This window comes from Balaenoptera acutorostrata, chromosome 13 (genome assembly GCF_949987535.1).
Source record: "Balaenoptera acutorostrata chromosome 13, mBalAcu1.1, whole genome shotgun sequence".
NCBI lineage: Eukaryota > Metazoa > Chordata > Mammalia > Artiodactyla > Balaenopteridae > Balaenoptera > Balaenoptera acutorostrata.
The window spans coordinates 42582035-42605243 of NC_080076.1; the positions used below are offsets into that span (position 1 = coordinate 42582035).

The 23209-nt window shown below is 42.3% G+C and overlaps 1 protein-coding gene across 1 annotated transcript; it reads left to right on the forward strand.

Annotated features, from left to right (window-relative positions):
- Nucleotides 1-13356: 13356 nt before the first annotated feature.
- LOC103009567 (zinc finger and SCAN domain-containing protein 30-like) lies at nt 13357-21080 on the forward strand. The gene is made up of 3 exons (XM_057526931.1): nt 13357-13764; nt 14040-14178; nt 20104-21080. The coding sequence occupies exons 1-3, from the start codon at nt 13357-13359 to the stop codon at nt 21033-21035; spliced, it is 1479 nt and encodes a 492-aa protein (XP_057382914.1). The 3' UTR covers nt 21036-21080.
- The last annotated feature ends 2129 nt before the right edge of the window (nt 21081-23209 follow it).

Below are 23209 nucleotides of genomic sequence, written 5' to 3' on the forward strand. Positions count from 1 at the left end.
TTTTCCTTCCTGCATTATCACATTTCTTAAAAGGAATTATTATCTATTCTCAGGGCCTTACCATACACTTCTTAACCCCTGGCAAGGACATTCCTCAGGTAACATCTCTCTCTGACCCTTCTTCTGCCCTTCGCCTTAATTCCAGCATCACCTTAGTTCTCATCATCTCCAGCTCTCTGGCACAACTCCTAGTCACCTGTTCCCTCTCCTGAGATGCTCTCCTGGCTTTTATGATGTTTGAACCAGCTGGGCCCAACTTCTCTGAGAAGCTCCTCTTCTTTACCAACTCTCCTCTTCCCATCCCCAGGTACTAGTATTTCATAATTCCGTTTATTTTCCATAAGATCTCCCTTGGTAATGTCATTCCCTTCCCCATCTTCAATCATATTTTCAGATACTAGCAAATCTTGCTAAGTTCACATTTCTAACCGCCTGTCCTCTTTCTCTCATCTCTTTTGCCCTTTAATCCTCTCTACAAAGTACTGTCAGATACTGCCCTGAAGTACAGTTCTGGCCATCTCACATATAAATGGCCTGCACCGTTCCTAAATCCGTTCCTAATTCCTTAGCCTGGCATTTGAAACTCTCCAAACTTGACCCCAACCCATCCCTTAGCCTAGGTTCCGCCCAACCAAGATGCTGGGCTAACTCCACAGCGTGCCCTGTACGTCCCACCGCTGGGCTCTCGCTCCTGCCGCTCCCTACCTGGGAAACCTGCGCTCCTCCAAATCTCCATTTTACTCGGTCGGCAAGGCTCAGCTTGAGTAGCGCATTCTACGGGAAATTACAGACCTTCTTCGGCTCGGCCCCAGTCCCCACGACCTTGCAGTCGACGGGAGGGTTGATCTCCGCCTTGTCCCCTCGCCATGCCAGGGTAGAGGCTCTTCCCCTACAGTCATCCCCGTAACTTCTACAACTGTCATTGCAGACAGTCAACGTGTTTGTGGTGTGTGAATGTGACCTGGTCCTCTTCCCCAAATTTACAGATGATGGGTTCTATTTTTATCTCCTTGATGCTATACTAACCTCTATCTCTATTTCTTTTTTCCTCTTTCAGTCGCCTGTCAACCGTTTTCGACCTGGGGCTCTCCCCACCAGGTCCCACCCAGAGACGCGCTCCTTCTCCCGGACCCCGCACCGGTCCTCCGAACCCTGCCGCGCGCCCGCCACAGAGCTGCAGTCCTCCGGGCGGCCTAGAGGGGCGCGCCGCCCCCCACTTCCGGCTCGCGCGGCCAGAGGCCGTTCTGCTCCCCGCCTGGGGTCGGTCCCCGCAGCCCGCGGAGCGAAGGGTGAGTGTGGTGGTCCGGCAGCACGGGCCTGGGTGTTTCCCAAACCGCCCTTGTCCGGCCTCGGCCTTCCTCGGCCCCGGGCAGAGCCTGCGGCTGCACCAGGTGGCCGCCCCTCGATGCTACAGTCCGCCCGCCCATCTGTCCATCAGCCCATCAGTCCGTCCGTCCATCTTTCATGCGTTTGTCCGTTTGCCGGTTCATCCACCCGCCCTTGCGTCGACTGACTCCACAAGCACTTACGGGGCGCCTCCTGTGTGCCAGGCCGCTAGCAGAGGAGTCGGAGGGGCACTGATGGAATATCTCCGCCCACTTCACGCGCCCAGAAATCGCTTTTGAGTCCGCTCTCAGCCGTCCTTATTGACTTCCCAGTCTAGGTTAGATTTTTTTACCAGACACTTTCAGAGCACTTTCTGCTCTCTCTTTTGTAGTACTTATCACGATTAAATCAGGTAATTCCGTGCGATTTTTGTTTGACATTTGCTTCTCCTTACTATTTTTAAGTTCTGTAATGCAAGGGCACTGTCTTGTTTATAACTCTTTGCTCAGTGCCTGGCACAGTGCCTGCACAAAGTAGGCACTCAACAAATATTGTTAGAGAAATGTGCGAAAACCACAGGCTGTCCTTAAAAGTGCTCTTGGTTTGGTGGGGGAAGGCAGATGTGAAAGGGCAGTTCAGCGGAACACACATCCAGGAGTATGGACTCTGGAGTCAGACCATATGGTTTCAAAACAGTCCAGACTACGTCACTTACTAGCCATGTGACCTGAGACAAATTACATAACTTCTCTGTTTCTCTTCTGTAAAACTGTAGAGCACAGAGTGCTATGAAGGTGAAATGAATGAAGACACTTAAAACAGGTAGACAGCACTTGACTATAATAAAAGCTCAATTAGTGTTTAAGTAAGCAGACAGTGCAGATACATTATACTGCAGTAAGCAGGATTGTACAAAGGTGCCGTGGAGGTTCTTGGGTTGCTTGGACTAAGAGCTAACTGGAACCAGGATCTTATCTCCCAGAGGTGCTTCCAGCCCCCCCCCCCCCCCCAACTGGGTTCCCTAGACAACTCCATAAACAACTGACACTTAAATCCACACTTCTGGTCCAAAGCACTCAACTTATGCCACACATTGGATTGGGTGATGGTAATACAGTGGTGAGCAAAAATGTTGATGTAGCTTACAATCTAATCATGGAGAAGATATGTATTACCCCAATAGTCCTACTGAAGTATATATACTGACAAAATGAGAGAGGTGCTCTGAGGGAAAGGAATGCAATTCTCTTTCATGGTGTCTCTCATGACTCCTTGACTGGCCCAGGGTTCTCAAGCCTGCCTACACATCAGAATCACTTGCGGAATGTTTTACAGATCTAAAACCCCACCCACAAGTTTCTGGCTCAGGCTGGGATGCGGCCCAGGCATCTGTAAAGTGAGGTGACTTCAGTCAAAGAAAGCCTCACCTTGGCTAAAGGATTCTGTTTTGTTTTGTTTGTCTTTTTTAATTTTTATTTTATACCGGAGTATAGTTGATTAACAATGTTTTGTTAATTTCAGGTGTACAGCAAAGTGATTCAGTTATACATATACCTGTATCTATTCTTTGCTTTGTCTATCAGATTTTTTTTTCACACACACACACTATATTTTATTTTTACAAGAGATAAATAAACTGACACCAAGCATTGTAAATGGGTGACCACAACAAAAGCAACAATGATTGCAATTACCAAACATGAAACACACTCATATTGTGTCATAATATTGACATTCAGTCCAGTAATCCTCCACTGTAACAGCTCCTTTACTTTGCAGTGAAAATTGATTTGTGTATTTTTTGCCTCTGAGTCCTTGTGGGATTTTTTTTTTTATTCAAACAGAAAGTCACAAAAATTATAATCATCCTCATCAGTTCACTCAGTCCCAAGTAATTATTTTTTTTTTCATCTTGATCTTTTGTTAGCACTTTTATGAATTCATCAGTTTTCCATTAGAGTTCTGAAAATGCTTGTTCATTCAGTTCAGCAGTATAGTCAGTTACCAGAAACCTGTACTTGTCAGTCTTTTCCATGAATTCCTTGAAGATGAAACCCTTTTATAGGAACATTTTTGCAAAAGCATCAGAGTACACCCAGAACTGTCTGTAAATGACAAAAGACTTAAAAATGACCATGGTTAAAGATTTGATGAAAGTTCATAATAATGCAATTGACAAGGAAATTTAGTTATTTCTGAGATATAAATTTTAAAGTAATAACTAGAATTATGACTTATAACATTATACCAGAACATATAAGATTTTTAGAAATTTCATGTAATGTCTGAAACATTTATATTAACATATTTCCATACAAATAACCCAAATAAACTTTAGCATTAGTTGTTTCTTTTGTTTGTTTGTACTGCAGGTTCTTATCAGTCATCAATTTTATACACATCAGTGTATACATGTCAATCCCAATCGCCCAATTCAGCACACCACCATCCCCATCCCACTGTGGTTTTCCCCCCTTGGTGTCCACACGTGTGTTCTCTACATCTGTGTCTCAACTTCTGCCCTGCAAACCAGTTCATCTGTACCATTTTTCTAGGTTCCACATACATGCGTTAATACACGATATTTGTTTTTCTCTTTCTGACTTACTTCACTCTGTATAACAGTCTCTAGATCCATCCACGTCTCAACAAAAGACTCAATTTCGTTCCTTTTTATGGCTGAGTAATATTCCATTGTATATATGTACCACATCTTCTTTATCCATTCGTCTGTCAATGGGCATTTAGGTTGCTTCCATGACCTGGCTATTGTAAATAGTGCTGCAAGGAACATTGCGGTGCATGTGTCTTTTTGAATTATGGTTTTCTCTGGGTATATGCCCAGTAGTGGGATTGCTGGATCATATGGTAATTCAATTTTTAGTTTTTTAAGGAACCTCCATACTGTTCACCATAGTGGCTGTATCAATTTACATTCCCACCAACAGTGCAAGAGGGTTCCCTTTTCTCCACACCCTCTCCAGCATTTGTTGTTTGTACATTTTCTGATGATGCCCATTCTAACTGGTGTGAGGTGATACCTCATTGTAGTTTTGATTTGCATTTCTCTAATAATTAGTGATGTTGAGCAGCTTTTCATGTGCTTCTTGGCCATCTGTATGTCTTCTTTGGAGAAAGGTCTATTTAGGTCTTCTGCCCACTTTTGGATTGGGTTGTTTGTTTTTTTAATATTGAGCTGCATGAGCTGTTTATATATTTTGGAGATTAATCCTTTGTCCGTTGATTCGTTTGCAAATATTTTCTCCCATTCTGAGGGTTGTCTTTCCTTTGCTGTGCAAAAGCTTTGAAGTTTCATTAGGTCCCATGTGTTTATTTTTGTTTTTATTTCCATTACTCTAGGAGGTGGATCAAAAAAGATCTTGCTGTGATTTATGTCAAAGAGTGTTCTTCCTATGTTTTCCTCTAAGAGTTTTATAGTGTCCAGTCTTACATTTAGGTCTCGAATCCATTTTGAGTTTATTTTTGTGTATGGTGTTAGGGAGTGTTCTAATTTCATTCTTTTACATGTAGCTGTCCAGTTTTCCCAGCACCACTTATTGAAGAGACTGTCTTTTCTCCATTTTATATCTTTGCCTCCTTTGTCATAGATTAGTTGACCATAGCTGCGTGGGTTTATCTCTGGGCTTTCTATCTTGTTCCATTGATCTATGTTTCTGTTTTTGTGCCAGTATCATATTGTCTTGATTACTGTAGCTTTATAGTATAGTCTGAAATCGGGAGTCTGATTCCTCCAGCTCCGTTTTTTTCTCTCAAGACTGCTTTGGCTATTCAGGGTCTTTTGTGTCTCCATACAAATTTTAAGATGATTTGTTCTAGTTCCGTACAAAATGCCATTGGTAATTTGATAGGGATTGCATTGAATCTGTAGATTGCTTTGGGTAGTATAGTCATTTTCACAATATTGATTCTTCCAATCCAAGAACATGGTATATCACTCCATCTGTTGGTATCATCTTTAATTTCTTTCATCAGTGTCTTATAGTTTTCTGCATACAGGTCTTTTGTCTCCCTAGGTAGGTTTATTCCTAGGTATTTTATTCTTTTTGTTGCAATGGTAAATGGGAGTGTTTCCTTAATTTCTCTTTCAGATTTTTCATCATTAGTGTATAGGAATGCAAGAGATTTCTGTGCAATAATTTTGTATCCTGCAACTTTACCAAATTCATTGATTAGCTCTAGTAGTTTTCTGGTGGCATCTTTAGGATTCTCTATGTATAGTATCATGTCATCTGCAAACAGTGACAGTTTTACTTCTTCTTTTCCAATTTGTATTCCTTTTATTTCTTTTTCTTCTCTGATTGCCGTGGCTAGGACTTCCAAAACTTTGTTGAATAATAGTGGTGAGAGTGGACATCCTTGTCTCGTTCCTGATCTTACAGGAAATGCTTTCAGTTTTTCACCATTGAGAATGATGTTTGCTGTGGGTTTGTCGTATATGGCCTTTATTATGTTGAGGTAGGTTCCCTCTATGCCCACTTTCTGGAGAGTTTTTATCATAAATGGGTGTTGAATTTTGTCCAAAGCTTTTTCGACATCTATTGAGATGATCATATGGTTTATATTCTTCAATTTGTTAGTATGGTGTATCACATTGATTGATTTGCATATATTGAAGAATCCTTGCATCCTTGGGATAAATCCCACTTGATCATGGTGTATGATCCTTTTAATGTGTATTTGGATTCTGTTTGCTAGTATTTTGTTGAGGATTTTTGCATCTATATTCATCAATGATATTGGTCTGTAATTTTCTTTTTTTGTAGTATCTTTGTCTGGTTTTGGTATCAGGGTGATGGTGGCCTCATAGAACGAGTTTGGGAGTGTTCCTTCCTCTGCAATTTTTTGGAAGAGTTTGAGAAGGATGGGTGTTAGCTCTTCTCTAAATGTTTGATAGAATTCATCTGTGAAGCCATCTGGTCCTGGACTTTTGTTTGTTGGAAGATTTTTAATCACAGTTTCAATTTCATTAATTGTGATTGGTCTGTTCATATTTTCTATTTCTTCCTGGTTCAGTCTTGGAAGGTTATAGCTTTCTAAGAATTTGTCCATTTCTTCCAGGTTGTCCATTTTATTGGCATAGAGTTGCTTGTAGTAGTCTCTTAGGAAGCTTTGTATTTCTTCAGTGTCTGTTGTAACTTCTCCTCTTTCATTTCTAATTTTATTGATTTGAGTCCTCTCCCTCTTCTTCTTGATGAGTCTGGCTAATAGTTTATCAATTTTGTTTATCTTCTCAAAGAACCAACTTTTAGTTTTATTGATGTTTGCTATTGTTTTCTTTGTTTCTATTTCATTTATTTCTGCTCTGATCTTGATGATTTCTTTCCTTCTGCTAACTTTGGGTTTTGTTTGTTCTTCTTTCTCTAGTTTCTTTAGGTGTAAGGTTAGATTGTTTACTTGAGATTTTTCTTGTTTCTTGAGGTAGGCTTGTATAGCTATAAACTTCCCTCTTAGAGCTGCTTTTGCTGCATCCCATAGATTTTGGATCATCGTGTTTTCATTGTCATTTGCCTCTAGGTATTTTGTGATTTCCTCTTTGATTTCTTCAGTGATCTCTTGGTTATTTAGTAACGTACTGTTTAGCCTCCATGTGTTTGTCTTTTTTACGTTTTTTTCCCTGTAATTCATTTCTAATCTCATAGCATTGTGGTCAGAAAAGATGCTTGATATGATTTCAATTTTCTTAAATTTCCTGAGGCTTGATTTGTGACCCAAGATGTGATCTATCCTGGAGAATGTTCCGTGCACACTTGAGAAGAAAGTGTAATCTGCTGTTTTTGGATGGAACGTCCTATAAATATCAATTAAATCTATCTGGTCTATTGTGTCATTTAAAGCTTCTGTTTCCTTATTTATTTTCGTTTTGGATGATCTGTCCATTGGTGTAAGTGAGGTGTTAAAGTCTCCCACTATTATTGTGTTACTGTCGGTTTCTTCTTTTATAGCTGTTAGCCTTGCCTTATGTATTGAGGTGCTCCTATGTTGGGTGCATATATATTTATAATTGTTATATCTGCTTCTTGGATTGATCCCTTGATCATTATGTAGTGTCCTTCCTTGTCTCTTGTAACATTCTTTATTTTAAAGTCTATTTTATCTGATATGAGTATAGCTACTCCAGCTTTCTTTTGATTTCCATTTGCATGGAATATCTTTTTCCATCCCCTCACTTTCAGTCTGTATGTGTCCCTAGGTCTGAAGTGGGTCTCTTGTAGACAGCACATATATGGGTCTTGTTTTTGTATCCATTCAGCAAGCCTGTGTCTTTTGGTTGGAGCATTTAATCCATTCACGTTTAAGGTAATTATCGATATGTATGTTCCTATGACCATTTTCTTAATTGTTTTGGGTTTGCTTTTGTAGGTCGTTTTCTTCTCTTGTGTTTCCCACTTAGAGAAGTTCCTTTAGCATTTGTTGTAGAGCTGGTTTGGTGGTGCTGAATTCCCTTAGCTTTTGCTTGTCTGTAAAGCTTTTGATTTCTCCATTGAATCTGAATGAGATCCTTGCTGGGTAGAGTAATCTTGGTTGTAAGTTCTTCCCTTTCATCACTTTACGTATATCATGCCACTCCCTTCTGGCTTGCAGAGTTTCTGCTGAGAAATCAGCTGTTAACCTTATGGGAGTTCCCTTGTATGTTATTTGTCGTTTTTCCCTTGCTGCTTTCAATAATTTTTCTTTGTCTTTAATTTTTGCCAGTTTGATTACTATGTGTCTCGGCGTGTTTCTCCTTGGGTTTATCCTGTATGGGACTCACTGCGCTTCCTGGACTTGGGTGGCTATTTCCTTTCCCATGTTAGGGAAGTTTTCGACTATAATCTCTTCAATTATTTTCTCTGGTCCTTTCTCTCTCTCTTCTCCTTCTGGAACCCCTGTAATGCAAATGTTGTTTCGTTTAATGTTGCCCCAGAGGTCTCTTAGGCTGTCTTCATTTCTTTTCATTCTTTTCTCTTTAGTCTGTTCCACAACAGTGAATTCCACCATTCTGTCTTCCAGGTCACTTATACGTTCTTCTGCCTCAGTTATTCTGCTATTGATTCCTTCTAGTGTAGTTTTCATTTCAGTGATTGTATTGTTCATCTCTGTTTGTTTGTTCTTTAATTTGTCTAGGTCTTTGTTAAACATTTCTTGCATGTTCTCGATCTTTGCCTCCATGCTTTTTCCGAGGTCCTGGATCATCTTCACTATCATTATTCTGAATTCTTTTTCTGGAAGGTTGCCTATCTCCACTTCATTTAGTTGTTTTTCTGGGGTTTTATCTTGTTCCTTCATCTGGTATATAGCCCTCTGCCCTTTCATCTTGTCTATCTGAATGTGGTTTTTGTTCCATAGGCTGCAGGATTATAGTTCTTCTTGCTTCTGCTGTCTGCCCTCTGGTGGATGAGGCTATCTAAGAGGCTTGATGGGAGGGACTGGTGGTGGGTAGAGCTGACTGTTGCTCTGGTGGGCAGAGCTCAGTAAAACTTTAATCCACTTGACTGTTGATGGGTGGGGCTGGTTTCCCTCCCTGTTGGTTGTTTGGCCTGAGGCAACCCAACACTGGAGCCTACTTGGGCTCTTTGGTGGGGCTAATGACAGACTCTGGGAGGGCTCACGCCAAGGAGTACGTCCCAGAACTTCTGCTGCCAGTGTCCTTGTCCCCACGGTGAAACAGAGCCACCCCCCCCCCTCCTCTGCAGGAGACCTTCCAACACTAGCAGGTAGGTCTGGTTCTGTCTCCCCCGGGGTCACTGCTCCTTCCCCTGGGTCCTGATGCGCACATTACTTTGTGTGTGCCCTCCAAGAGTGGAGTCTCTGTTTCCCCCAGTCCTGTCGAAGTCCTGCAATCAATTCCCCCTAGGCTTCAAAGTCTGATTCTCAAGGAATTCCTCCTCCCATTTCCGGACCCCCAGGTTGGTAAGCCTGACATGGGGCTCAGTGGGTGGACTTCTGTGGTATAAGTGTTCTCCAGTCTGTGAGTCATCCACCCACCAGTTATGGGATTTGATTTTACTGTGATTGTGCCCCTCCTACCATCTCATTGCGGCTTCTCCTTTGTCTTTAGATGTGGGGTATCTTTTTTGGTGAGTTCCAGTGTCTTCCTGTCAATGATTGTCCAGCAGCTAGTTGTGATTCTGGTGTTCTCGCAAGAGGGAGTGAGAGCACATCCTTCTAATCCGCCATCTTGGTTCCTCCTCCCCTGTGTCTATTCTTTTTCAAATTCTTTTCCCATTTAGGTTATTACAGAATATTGAGCAGAGGTCCCTCTGCTATACAGTAGGTCCTTGTTGGTTATCTATTGTTTTTGTTTTTGTTTTTGCTTTTTTAAAACTAGTCAGAGGAACAGGATCAGATTTGCAATTTGAAGAAGTCACTGTGGTTACACTATAAACAGACTGTGGGTTATTGTACAGCGTGACAGGAAGGATAGTTGCTGGAATGAAGAAGGTGGTGGCAGAGATGGGAAAGGGCAGATTCTGGAAATAGGAAGTAAAATCAATAGGACTTAATTTGCATTAAATACAGGAAGGAGGTGTTAGGAATGCTTCCAGGTTTCTGGCAGTGCAGCCGTATGGTTGTTCCTACTTCCGAGAGGGGAATCACTGGGAGAGGAGCAGGTTGGGGTGGGAGGAATCATCAATTGATCTTGGATGTGCTGAGTTTGAGGTCCTTTTGAGAAATTCACTAAGAGTTATGATGGGGCTTCCATGGTAGCACAGTCGTTAAGAATCCGCCTGCCAATGCAGGGGACATGGGTTCAAGCCCTGGTCCAGGAAGATCCCACATGCTGCGGAGCAGCTAAGCCCATGTGCCACAACTACTGAGCCTGTGCTCTAGAGCCCGCAAGCCAGAACTGCTGAAACCCGCACGCCTAGAGCCCATGCTTTGCAACAAGAGAAGCCACCACAATGAGAAGCCCGTGCACAGCAATGAAGAGTAGCCTCCACTCACCACAACTAGAGAAAGCCCACATGCAGCAACAGAGACCCAACGCAGCCAATAAATAAATAAATAAATTTATTTAAAAAAAATTATGATGGATGGGAGTCACAATGGATAAATAGGGCTGGAGCTCAGATGAGAGGTCCAGACTAGAGATCGATGGTAACCGAAGGTAAGGATGAGATTGCCTGGGAGAGAATGAGAACAGTGGTGGACTTAGGGCTGACCTGTGGAACTCTGATGTAAAGGAGGATGGACTTGTGAAGGAGATGGAGAAGGAACAGCGATAATTCTTCAGCCACCCAAAGGAGGACAAGTTGCTGAGGCATAGTATTTATACTGATGCCCAGATCTGACAATGCATCATCATGGGATTTCTTAAATGTCAGTTGTCGTAATAAGAACTAAAGAAATGTATTTAGTATTTTCCAAATACCACAAAATTAAGAAGAAAAATGTCCCCAAGTTTCTCTGTGTTTAGGTCACTCCTCTCTCACTATTCCTTAACTCTGCCGAGGCTCTGGCCCAGGGTTTTTACCCTGGCTGCACATCAGAAGCATTTGTGGCACTTACTGAAGCCCCACCCATGGAGATTCTGATTCAACAAGTCTGAGGACCATGCTCATGGCTGTTTCTGAGCCATAGCCATGAGTCTGGCCTTTCTGAATCACCTGCAGTTTCCTCAATGGGCTACATCTTCTCATACCCACTGCTCCTTGCCTGAATGACCTCCCTCTACAGCTCCACCCAGCTCACTCATACCAGACTCTGCTGAGATGGTTCCCCCAGGCAGACAGTTCTTCCTGGTCTTAGTCATCTTTCCGGGCTACCTTGTCTGCTTCCCTCCATCCTTGGATATATTGCACTGTGTTTGCCTGTTTCCCTGTCACTTTCCCTTATTAAACTAGGAGTCCTTGAAGACAGACCTCTGAATCCTGAGAGTCCTGTTCAGTACACTGCCTAGCACATAGCTCAAGTACTGTTGAGATAACGGATGAAGGAATCCATTCCTCTTTCCTCTGTGCTGTCTCAGAACCTTGTGACTTAAAGTCAAGAAAAATTCTTCCAGGCTTCCCTGGTGGCACAGTGGTTAAGAATCCGCCTGCTAATGCAGCGGACACAGGTTCGAGCCCTGGTCCGGGAAGATCCCACATGCAGGTGAAGCAACTAAGCCCATGTGCCACAACTACTGAAGCCTGCACACCTAGAGCCCGTGCTCCGCAACGAGAGAAGCCACCACAATGAGAAGCCTGCGCACTGCAATGAAGAGTAGCCCCCACTCGCCGCAACTAGAGGAAGTCCGTGTGCAGCAATGAAGACCCAACACAGCCAAAAATAAATAAAGTAAATAAATAAAAATTTAAAAAAGTAAATAAAGAACTAAAAACATTAAAAAAAAGAAAAATTCTTCCTTTTTTTGTACATTCACCCTGGCCATTCTCCATGACCTTTTCCTAACATTTTCACTCTTATTTTTTTATTTTTATTTTCTCTAGAAAGCAGATTTTTTAAAAAAATTATTTATTTATTTTTGGCTGCGGTGGGTCTTCATTGCTGTGCGTGGGCTTTCTCTAGTTGCGGCGAGCGGGGGCTACTCTTCATTACAGTGTGTGGGCTTCTCAGTGCAGTGGCTTCTCATTGCAGAGCACGGGCTCTAGGCGCACGGGCTTCAGTAGTTGTGGCACATGGGCTCTAGGGTGCAGACTCAGTAGTTGTGGTACATGGGCTTAGTTGCTCCGCGGCATGTAGGATCTTCCTGGACCAGGGCTTGAACCTGTCTCCTGCATTGGCAGGCAGATTCTTAACCACTGTGCCACCAGGGAAGTCCTTCACCCTCATTCTTTTTTTGTTTTTTTAAATTTATTTTTATTTATTTATTTTTGGTTGTGTTGGGTCTTCGTTTCTGTGCGAGGGCTTTCTCTAGTTGTGACAAGCGGGGGCCACTCTTCATCGCGGTGCACGGGCCTCTCACTATCGCGGCCTCTCTTGTTGTGGAGCACAGGCTCCAGACGCGCAGGCTCAGTAGTTGTGGCTCATGGGCCCAGTTGCTCCGTGGCATGTGGGATCTTCCCAGACCAGGGCTTGAACCCGTGTCCCCTGCATTGGCAGGCGGATTCTCAACCACTGCGCCACCAGGGAAGCCCCACCCTCATTCTTAATTTATAGTATCAACCAAGGTTGTCCTGGGCATTAACCCATTCTGTAATTTAAAAAAACAAGTGCTTTAGAGTTGGGCTACTCTAGGTTCATGTCTTGACTTTGCCGTATACCAGTTTGGGACCTTGGGCAAATTACTTAACTTTCAAGAACCTCAGTTTCCTCGTCTGTAAAGTGGGGATGATAATACATACCTACTAGTGTTATTTACAAGCCTCAATAAAATTGTATTTGTAAAGTGCCTGGCCCATAGTAGGTTTATTAAGTGCAAATTCCCTTCTTTGGGGGAGACCCTATGGCTTCATAGAAAGAGCTAATAAATCCTCTGGTTGCAGAGAGCAGTTCTGCTGCTTACTGGCTGTGTGTCTTTGGTCCCCTTGTGATTCTCAGTAGCCTCATTTGGAAAATGGGCATAATTATGATTATCCTTATAGAATTATTAGGGAAATTATATTAAATTTATGTTAAGTATCTAGCTAGTGCTTGGCATCTAGTAGGTGCTCAGTAAAATGGTGGTTATTATTCTGAGAGGTGATAATATACTGTAGTGTTTTTCCTGATTTCCATGATGTATAAGCATTATTTATTATCCCTAATGTTGTCTCTAACATTGTTACCAAAAGTTGAATTTATTTCAGTGATACTTTAACTTTTCTGTTTTACATCCTGAGAAAAATCCTGAATCATCTATAAATGTCTTGTTTACCTGGAAGCTCCCTTTTAGTCAGTTTTCTTTACAGCGCTACACTCAGTAGCAACTGGTTTCCAAACACCTGAATTTATATTCTAAATATATTTTTTCCCCTGTGTGATATTAGCATTGTCCACCTCAGGAGCTCCTTGGAGAATTGGAATTCAGAAAGAATCTCTCAGACACAGACGTCCCTCCCCTCCCCGCTTCAACTAGGCAGCCTCTTCAGGCTATCTCTGCCCAGAATGGCAGGAAAGTCTGCAGCCTTGGTCTACCATGCTCCAAAAGAGCAGGAAGGACTCATAATTGTGAAGGTCGAAGAAGAAAATTATGTTTGGGGGCAGGACTTCGGCCTTCAGGGAAATGCCTATAGTCAGGAGGCCTTCCGCCAGCGGTTCAGGCAGTTTGGTTACTCTGACTCCGCGGGGCCCCGGGAGGCTCTGAGCCGGCTCCGCGAGCTTTGCTGTCAGTGGCTGAGGCCAGAGGTGCACAGCAAGGAGCAGATCCTGGAGCTGCTGGTGCTGGAGCAGTTCCTGGCCATCCTGCCAGAGGAGCTGCAGACCTGGCTTCGGGAGAACCGACCAGAGAGTGGAGAGCAAGCCGTGATGATGTTGGAGAAGCTGGAGAAAGAGCTTGACGAGCCAAGGCAACAGGTAAGTAGGTGTTTTGTTTGCTTGTTTTACTGATTGTAAGTTAATGAGGAAGCCATTCTGAGTGGCCTTGACTGGGCTACCCGAGAATTATAAAATTTTTGTCCTTTGGGTTATTATTTGTGCACTGGGATCAAGTCACTAGAGCTTTTAGTCTTGTTGTTTTCTATCTAATCATCTGAATGAGTTTCTGACTCTGGCTGCCCTGCCCTGTTATTCTAGGGGTCTTCCTCTTGTATGTCCTCAGAATCATAGTGTTGGTACTTGATTACTCCTAGGACACAGCTCATGGCCAAGGAATGATCTGGAAGGAAATGACATCTATGGGAGCACTGAAGTCACTGAGTATCCAGCTCCAGCCCTTGGAGAACCAGGGCAAGAATGAGATTCAGGAGCCCCAGGGTTTCTGTGAGAGAGGTGAGGAGCCACAGTCCATTTGGGGCTGAGGGCGGAGGTGAGGGCTTAAATCCGTGGCATGGGTCATTTTCTTTTTTTTTTTTTTTAATTTATTTCTTTCTTTATTTATAGCTGTGTTGGGTCTTCATTTCTGTGCGAGGGCTTTCTCTAATTGTGGCAAGTGGGGGCCACTCTTCATCGCGGTGCGCGGGCCTCTCACTATCGTGGCCTCTCTTGTTGCGGAGCACAAGCTCCAGATGCGCAGGCTCAGTAACTGTGGCTCACAGGCCTAGCTGCTCTGCAGCCTGTGGGATCTTCCCAGACCAGGGCTTGAACCCGTGTCCCCTGCATTGGCAGGCAGACTCTCAACCACTGCGCCACCAGGGAAGCCCCGGGTCATTTTCTTAATAACTGCTTCTTATGACTGTCATTAAGTACTGTGAAAAAGCCCCCTTGCCTAGAAATATTCTTCCATTGGCTCTGCCTAGAATCTGAAATGCCAATATAATTTCTAATTTGGGGTTAAGAATTAAGGTCTCTAATAAAATTCTCTAATAATATCCATAATATTCAAAGAGCAGTATTCTGGTTTTTTAATATTATGGTCCTACTGGCAAGGCAGTCCCTAAGATGGAGATGAATAATGTATCAATAAGAGAAACCACATAGTAACTTGAAAAGGGAAATTTTAATGTTAAGAATTATTAACTATGACAGAGGATTACTTACTAATTAGTTTTTAAAACCCCCATAAAGTATACAGAAATAACACATATAGGGAGTCTCTAGGGTTGAGGCAGAGCGCCCAAGAAAGGAACAAATCTGCAAAAGGGTGCTGCATCTTCCCCCTCCCCTGGCAGAACTGAGATCCAGATCTTGTTGGAGAGGACACAGCTATGGCCCACTGGATGGAGATGTTCCCTGAGTGCTTTCTGGCAGATTTGCTGGGAAACTGCTCTTTGGGGTACGAAAGAAAGCCATTCATGGGTGGGGGGAAACTGTGTGTTCTAGGGGGCAGAACTCACTGAGAAGCTACCCTCTGGGGTGCCAGGAGCCCCCCTGCCATGGGGAGGTGCCATGACACAGAACTTACTGCAAAGCCACCCTCATGGATGGTGCCCCTGAAACTGATTGGCACTGCTGGGTGCCCCACACGTTGCAGGGGAAAAGAGAGCACACCAGCACCAGGAAGAAAAGCCCCTTCCTCCTCCAGGGTCTGTTCAGCCCCTACTGTTAAAGCTCACATCGTTGTCAGCTGGCCAGGGAGAAGTGTAGCACAGGCAGGGCACTGAAGGGTGGATTTGAAGCTGACCAAAAGGGCTTTGATTATGTTATTGGCAAAATCATCCCTATGGGCAGCATGTACATCAGGCTTATTAACTTGTTCTCATTAACAAGTTTGTTACACCCAACTACCCTTCTGATTTCATCTTTACCAAGCAATCTTATTAAATTCCTATGAAGCTTAGCTATAATAAAAACGTACATTAGTCTAGTCTGGTCTGTGTGACAGTTACATTACTCATTAATTTTTGTTATGGTTTTATTGCTCAGTTTCATGAGCTTGGCTAATGAGAGTTAACCCCAAGAGGTAAATCTATTCATTGTATGATGATAAAGTTAGGTTTATGAGGCCACAAGGTCAAGGGCTAGATCTTGGACCTTGGCATTCACCAAAGGTATCCATGCATCTGTACACTGAGACCTCCTGGGAAATTCCCTCCCAGCCCCCCCCCCCCCACACACACATCATTAGCCAAGTAAGCCCACTTAAATATCTTCTGCATCAAGCAAAAACTACATTCAAGTGGATTTAAAAAATCATCTCCTCAAGTCCCCTGCCTTGAAGTAGGTAAATATCTAAATCAGGGTAGATTACTTCTATTTCCTTCTTTTAAGGTCTTGAGGAACAGAGACTGTGCTGTAATTTTTTTTTTTTTTTTAAAGAATTTCGCTGTTATTTATTTATTTATTTTTGGCTGTGTTGGGTCTTCGTTTCTGTGCGAGGGCTTTCTCTAGTTGCAGCGAGCGGGGGCCACTCTTCATCGCGGTGCGCGGGCCTCTCACTATCGCGGCCTCTCTTGTTGCGGAGCACAGGCTCCAGACGTGCAGGCTTAGTAGTTGTGGCACACGGGCTTAGTTGCTCCGCGGCATGTGGGATCTTCCCAGACCAGGGCTTGAACCCGTGTCCCCTGCATTGGCAGACGGATTCTCAACCACTGCGCCACCAGGGAAGCCCCTGTGCTGTAATTTTTTAAGTCGTTATTGGGCTTTTCATACTGATATTTGTTGTGGGCTGAATTATGTCCCCCCCAATTTCTATGTTGAAGCCCTACCCCCCAGTACCCCAGAATATGACTGTATTTGAGATAGGGCCTTTAAAGAAGTAAATAAGTTAACATGGAATTGTTAGTGTGAGCCCTAATCCAATATGACGGTGTCCTTGTAAGAAGAGGAGATTGGGACATAACACAAATCGAGGGACAACCATATAAGGACAGAGTGGGAAGGAGCCACTGCAAGCCAAGGAGAGATAGGCCTCAAATGAAACCAAACCTGCCAACACCTTGATCTTGGGCTTCCAGCCTCCAGAATTGTGAGAAAATAAATTTCTGTTGTTTAAGCCATCCAGTGTATGGTATTTTGTTATGGCAGGCAGACTAGCAAACTAAAACAGTATTAAACTTCTTCTCTGTGTCCATATGAACTATTTCCAGCTTTAATTTAATTCCATTTTATTTTATTTGTTTAGCAGAATCCTCATAAAACACACCTGTTCCTGAAGGTAATGAGTACACTGCCCTTTGACTTTGTTTTAACTAAGCATCTCACTGCCTCTGATTCCATCTGTGTTCCATCTCTCCAGTCATCACAGCTCATTCCTCTGGATGTGCTTCAGTTTCTCCACATTCATTTGAAGTACAGGGATAAAAAAATAAAGTACTCTAATGAAGATCTGGTCAATTTACAAGGTAGATTCACACACACCCCCAACTCTTATTTGTTGCACTCTATATATTTTTATTTGTTTGCCCCTTCACAGTGGTATTATGTTGTTGACTCAATCAACTTATGGCCACAGTGATTCCATCTTCCAGCCTTCCTTGGCCTTAGCAAAATGTCCTCATCCTCCGTTTATGCCTGATTCCTAAGTATATGGTCTTGAATGGCCTTGACTGGGTTTCCAATAAATCTCATTATGCTGATCTCTTTTTAGTCTTGAGGGTCTTAGCTCCACCTCTGAAGAATTAATGTGGATCATTTCACATCTTTTACCTAGGTCAATAAGGATTAAATCATTGGAGGAATCCACCTTGATAGGATTGTAAGAGTTGCCATGTCATTTTTACAACCTTACACTCTTGGTTATATAATATATAATATAATATATAATTTTCCTTTGCTTCTTCACTAGCCTAGCAGTATGTTTTGCTAGAAGAAGAGCCTGAGATGGAGATTTGAGTGCAGGTGGTTTACTGAGGGCATGCTCCTCAGGAGAACTCTGTGATGGAGTGAGAGAGGTAGGGTTAGGAAGGGAAAAGATCAAGCAATGATATGGTCTCGGGTAAAACCTAGCCTTGGCTTAATCCATGAGGTGGGGCTTTGGGAGGACCCTCTGGAGAATAATTGTACTGCTGAGTTGTTCCTTCTTGAGGCGGGGTTGGGGGGCAGTGAGGGTGGAAGTAATTTCCTAGGCCAGGTGGCTTTCATCAGCCAGGGCAACGCTCCAGAGAAGAGGGCAGCTATGGGTCGTTAGGAGCCAACACTCACAGCAGCTGGGGGAAGGAGGCACCCTGTTGGTGAAGGGGATCTGAGTGGGTAGTGGAGCCTCATCTGTATAGTATTAAGGCTGAATCATATTTGTCCATGTGCAATTAAAGGCCAAGTCCCGAGTTAAGATGATTTTAGACCATACAGGTCACTGAAAAGGTAGAGAAGTAGTGGGATGGGGTGAGGGGATGTTATATAGAAGAGCTCTTCTACAGAGGAACCTGTGGCTTATTTCTCTTCCAAAGAGCCTCCTATAATCTGTACTCCGCCCTCCAGCATCTGGACCTTGGGCTTGATTGTAAATTATCATTCATTCTTGGAAGATATCAATTAGATTATTTGGATTATTTTTGTACTGATATTTCTAAATATTCAAGTAATCATCTCTTATTCTACTTTTAATCTCTGTCATTTCCAGGAATTACTTTAGTTAACTGTTTATCCTAATTTTTTTTAATATAATATACATATATAGTTGAAAGAATAAGAGTCTTAATATTTTCCTGATCGATACATCTAAGGTCAAGATTTTTCTCTGGTCTCATAATTTGTCTTCATGTGATTATAGAATTTGAAGAAGTATTTTAAATCCTATAAATTACATTGCTTTTCTAATTTTCACAGCCCTAAATTTGTCCCTATACAATTTTATTGCCATTTTATACCCTTTATAACTTATACTCTTTATAATTTGACCTATTTACTACTTTCACAAGATTTCTCATTAGGTTGTCAGGTCTCTGACTTTAACCAAGTTGGTGCTTATTATTCTTCTGCCTTTTTTTATATATTATGCTTTTATTCATAAATTTTCCCTTTTTGAACGAGCATAGCCTTGAGTAATTTAAATTTCTATTTAAGATCCAAGAACAGTGTGAATTTTAGTGTTCTGTCCTAATCTAAGAGGCAGTGTTGTCCATCTGTGATTTCTGGTAAGGAGTGAGGAAAAGGGAAGCTGGATAGCCCTCTGCTTTGGTCAGGTAATCATTGTGAGACATTATTGTTGTGTTTAAAGTGTGATGAACTCCAAGAATATCAAAAAGAAGTATTTGTTTTCATAGAAAAACCTGACTTTTCTGAAGCTAAATAAAAATGGTTTTTAAATTAATTTTTTTCTTAGTGCAACTACAGCCCTACTTCCTTCCAGTAGGGAAAGCAGATGACATAGGGGGAAAGTGCAAGCCTTGATGCTAAGCATCTTTGTTTGAATCCTGACACTACCAGTTATTAATTCTGTGGCCTTACATCAGTGACATAGCCTCTCTGAGCCTTCGTTTCCTGATCTGTAAAATGCATATAAGTTTAGAGGACTTTGCAGGGGACGAAAGTAACTTAACAGTTCTTCAGACTTTCTCCACTCAAAATAATTGAAGTTACCTCAGCCATCATCCAGTAGTCTCCTGTTCTGGGTTACTAGAAATCTAGAAATGAGAGGGGCGTGTCGTGTGAGAGCTGAAGGTTTGGCACCAGGCAGTCACATCTGCCTCTTGTTTCCATGCACCATCTTTGACCATTTATACATAAAAAAGTGAACATAGAAGACTCCCACCTGGCCTCAGAATGAGTCAGGAACTCACAATATTCCTTTTCTTATGCTCTGCATGTCTTATTCTATTTGCTTATAATCATTTGATCAACTTAGAACCTGCCAGAATCTGCAATTTACCTTTGCACCACCTACGTCTGTCCAATTCTAACCCCTAAAGCATTTCCTAATTGTATCTCCTGCTCTCCTATTTTTGTAGAAGCACTGCTGATTCAAGACTCTTAGACATCTGTCTTTATTTTAATTACTCTTTATCTCCTCTTTTCCTTTCCCTCATTACCTAAAAGCACATCTTCTCCTCTAACCCAAGATTGTCTCCCAGCTTCCTGGTCTTTCACTGCTACTCCTGTTTATCACTATCTCCTTTAACTAATGTCTTGCCCTGTTCACCATCCCTCCTTTCCAATGCTGACTCTCATTCTAGTCTATATTACTCTCTGAGGGTGCCACCTCTCACTACCCCAGGCCACTTTTCTAAATTCTAGGTTGGGAAGCTAGTTTTTACGAGTTTTCCTTCTAATAAGTAAATAACTGTTTCATTTGGTTTGTTTTCTGTTTCTGCTACGATAATTTCTTTTCTTCCAACATAAGGAGCAAATGACACTTGCATTTTCTATTCACATTTTTAGATGGCAAGCTGGTGGCTGACAAATTGTTGACAGCAAAGCAAGAAATTATTGAATGTGTGGCATCAGCAGCCATGATATCCTCAAGACGACTCCCTGGGGAAACTCCTTCAGGACAGGTAGTTGAAGAAGCTTTGGGAGGTCTGGACAATTTTGAGAAGCCAAAAGGAAGTGCTTCAGGGGACAAAATGAGTCAGCTCCCTTCCCAGGAAAGACATTTTAGCCTGGCAAGCTTCAACAAGGAAATCTCCACAGAAGAGAGTGTCCTGGAATGTAATGAAGGTGAAGGAAGTCTCAGTCTGAACTCAAATGTTATAACACAACCGAGAATTCACACTGGGGGAAAGCTCTATGAGTGCTTCAACTGTGGGAAAGCCTTTTGTCAGAGCTCAAAGCTGATTAGACATCAGAGAACTCATACTGGAGAGAGACCTTATGCATGTAAAGAATGTGGCAAAGCCTTTAGTCTGAGCTCAGACCTTGTTAGACATCAGAGAATTCATAGTGGTGAAAAACCCTATGAATGTTGTGAATGTGGAAAAGCTTTCAGGGGCAGCTCAGAGCTCATCAGGCATCGGAGAATTCACACTGGAGAGAAACCTTATGAATGTGGTGAATGTGGGAGAGCTTTCAGCCGGAGCTCAGCCCTTATTCAGCATAAGAAAATTCACACTGGAGACAAAGGCTATGAATGTATTGAATGTGGTAAGGCTTTTGGTAGAAGCTCTATCCTTATTGAACATCAAAGAATTCACACTGGAGAGAAACCTTATGAATGTAATGAATGTGGAAAATCCTTCAATCAGAGCTCAGCCCTCACCCAGCACCAGAGAATCCACACTGGAGAAAAGCCTTATGAATGTAGTGAATGTAAGAAAACATTTAGGCATAGATCAGGCCTTATGCAGCATCAGAGAACTCACACCAGAGTTTAACTCTTTGGGTAAGAGTTGTACAATTATGAAATACTAGGAATTCACTTTGGGGGTGAATAATGGGATATATATATATGATATATATGTGATATATTGGGATATATGATATATATATGATATATATATATATATATATATATATATATATATGATATATATATGGTTCTGTTGAAATGCATGTATGGCAGGGGAGTACCTAGCCTGGTCCATGAGTCACTAAAGGCTTCCTGGATGTGATGAAATCTCAGTTGAGACATAAAAGGTGGGTAGAAGTTAGCCAGACCAAGGCAAGAAGGAAGAGAAGAATGTTACAGGCAGAGGTTATAGCACGTGCAGTGGCATGAACAGAGGATCTGGAGACATCCCTTCCTCTGAACTCTTCTCTCTGGCAGAAATTTTTTCTTGGGGCCCCTGGTTCAGAAGCCAGGACAGGTGTTTGTTCCTCTCTTCCTATTTAGTCACTGAGTTGGGTGGCCTATCCCAGTTCTCTTGAAGTACTGAGGAGAATTAGTGTGATGGGAGACTTTGCTGCGTTGTATGGAAAAAGGCATGTTTGTACACCAAGGAAAATACATATTGGAGGGTAGAGGGACAGTGGGGACTGGAGTGTTTGTGTCCCATGACCCTGGGGCCCAGGAAATGGGAAGCTGACAGGAACACGGGAATAGGAGGTCTGCCTTCCTCATTTCCTGTTCCCTCCCCTCATCACCAGACTCACAGATGCTAAGCTACTTGAGGGCAATGAATGTTTGTTGAATATTCCTCAAAACTCTACTTCTCCAATTTTTATTTTGGCAGTTTTAATTAACTCACAATTGCTGAGGGCAGTTAATACTTAAGAGAAAGTTTGAGTCCTCTTCTAAGATCTCCTGATTTCTCTTCCTGATACTGTCACTTCTGAAGAAGACGTGATAATCAAAGCTGTTGTGGGTAATAGGAGAGGTGAAATTAGGGGGACAGCTTTTGTGTCCAGAGGTTGTAGGATTATTAGTGAGGCCAATCAGAAATCTAAAAAGATCCTTCAAATGGATAGAGAGTTGCCTTTTCCTATGGGTGACAATCAAATGATTTCATATTTTTAATACCATTTAATATTTTTTTCACTGATTGTGAATTAATTGTAAATGTTGATAGTACAGAAAATGAGAAAGTATAAATCACCCACGATCCCACCATCCATAGAAACTTTGTTAACATTTTGGAGTACTTCTAGTAGATTTTTTTTTTACCCCCCAACCCTAATATATGTGTACTTTTTTTTGGTGAAAATCTTGTTTGGTAAATCATTTTTAGTAACTGATTTTAACACTTATACTTTTGATTATATACTTCAACTGTTTATTTAAAAATTTTTCTGAAGTATAGTTGATTTACAATGTGGCGTTAATTTCTGCTGTACAGCAAAGTGATTCAGTTATACATATATATATATACATTCTTTTTTAATATTCTTTTCCATTATGATTTATCTCAGGATATTGAATATAGTTCCCTGTGCTATACAGTAGGACCTCATTGTTTATGCTTTAACTATTTAGTATTAGAATGTAATGCAAGATGTCTTGTAATAAAATTTGAGTTTTAAGTTTTGTTTTGAAATTAATCATTCAGTAATAGGGAGCACCGTAACACGAGTGGAGATGTGCTGGGAGAATGGGGGAAGGAGTTGTGGGAAGAAGGCAGGGAATTGGTGGTCTTAGCTTTGATTCCTGGGCCAAAACATGCCTGGAAACGATACCTAGTCCCTGGGGCTGCAGTTCACCAGGTGAAGTCACAAAATTGAGGGGACATCTGGAGCTGCACTGTGGTTGAAAGAACATGGGAATGAGAGCAAGTAGCCTCTACAAACAGACGCATCGTCCACAAGAATCAGGATGCTTCCTCACCTTGGGAGCAAGAGACTTGGAGAATGCCACAGCTTTCCCCACCCCTCTCAGCAGGTCCTTAATAGACACACATGTGCAGGAACACCCCATGACCCTTTAGATCTATCATCATTTGTGCCTGCCAACAAGACAGCTGTGAACGATAAAGTTGCTGAGCAGCAACATCTGGTTTTGGGCCATCAGAGAGCAGGGGTAGGTCTGCCTACCCTGCTCACCCTTCCTCTTGACTTTGCAGAAATGCTCTTCAGGTCAGTTCCTTCTGCATGGAAATGATCGGCAATCCTCCTT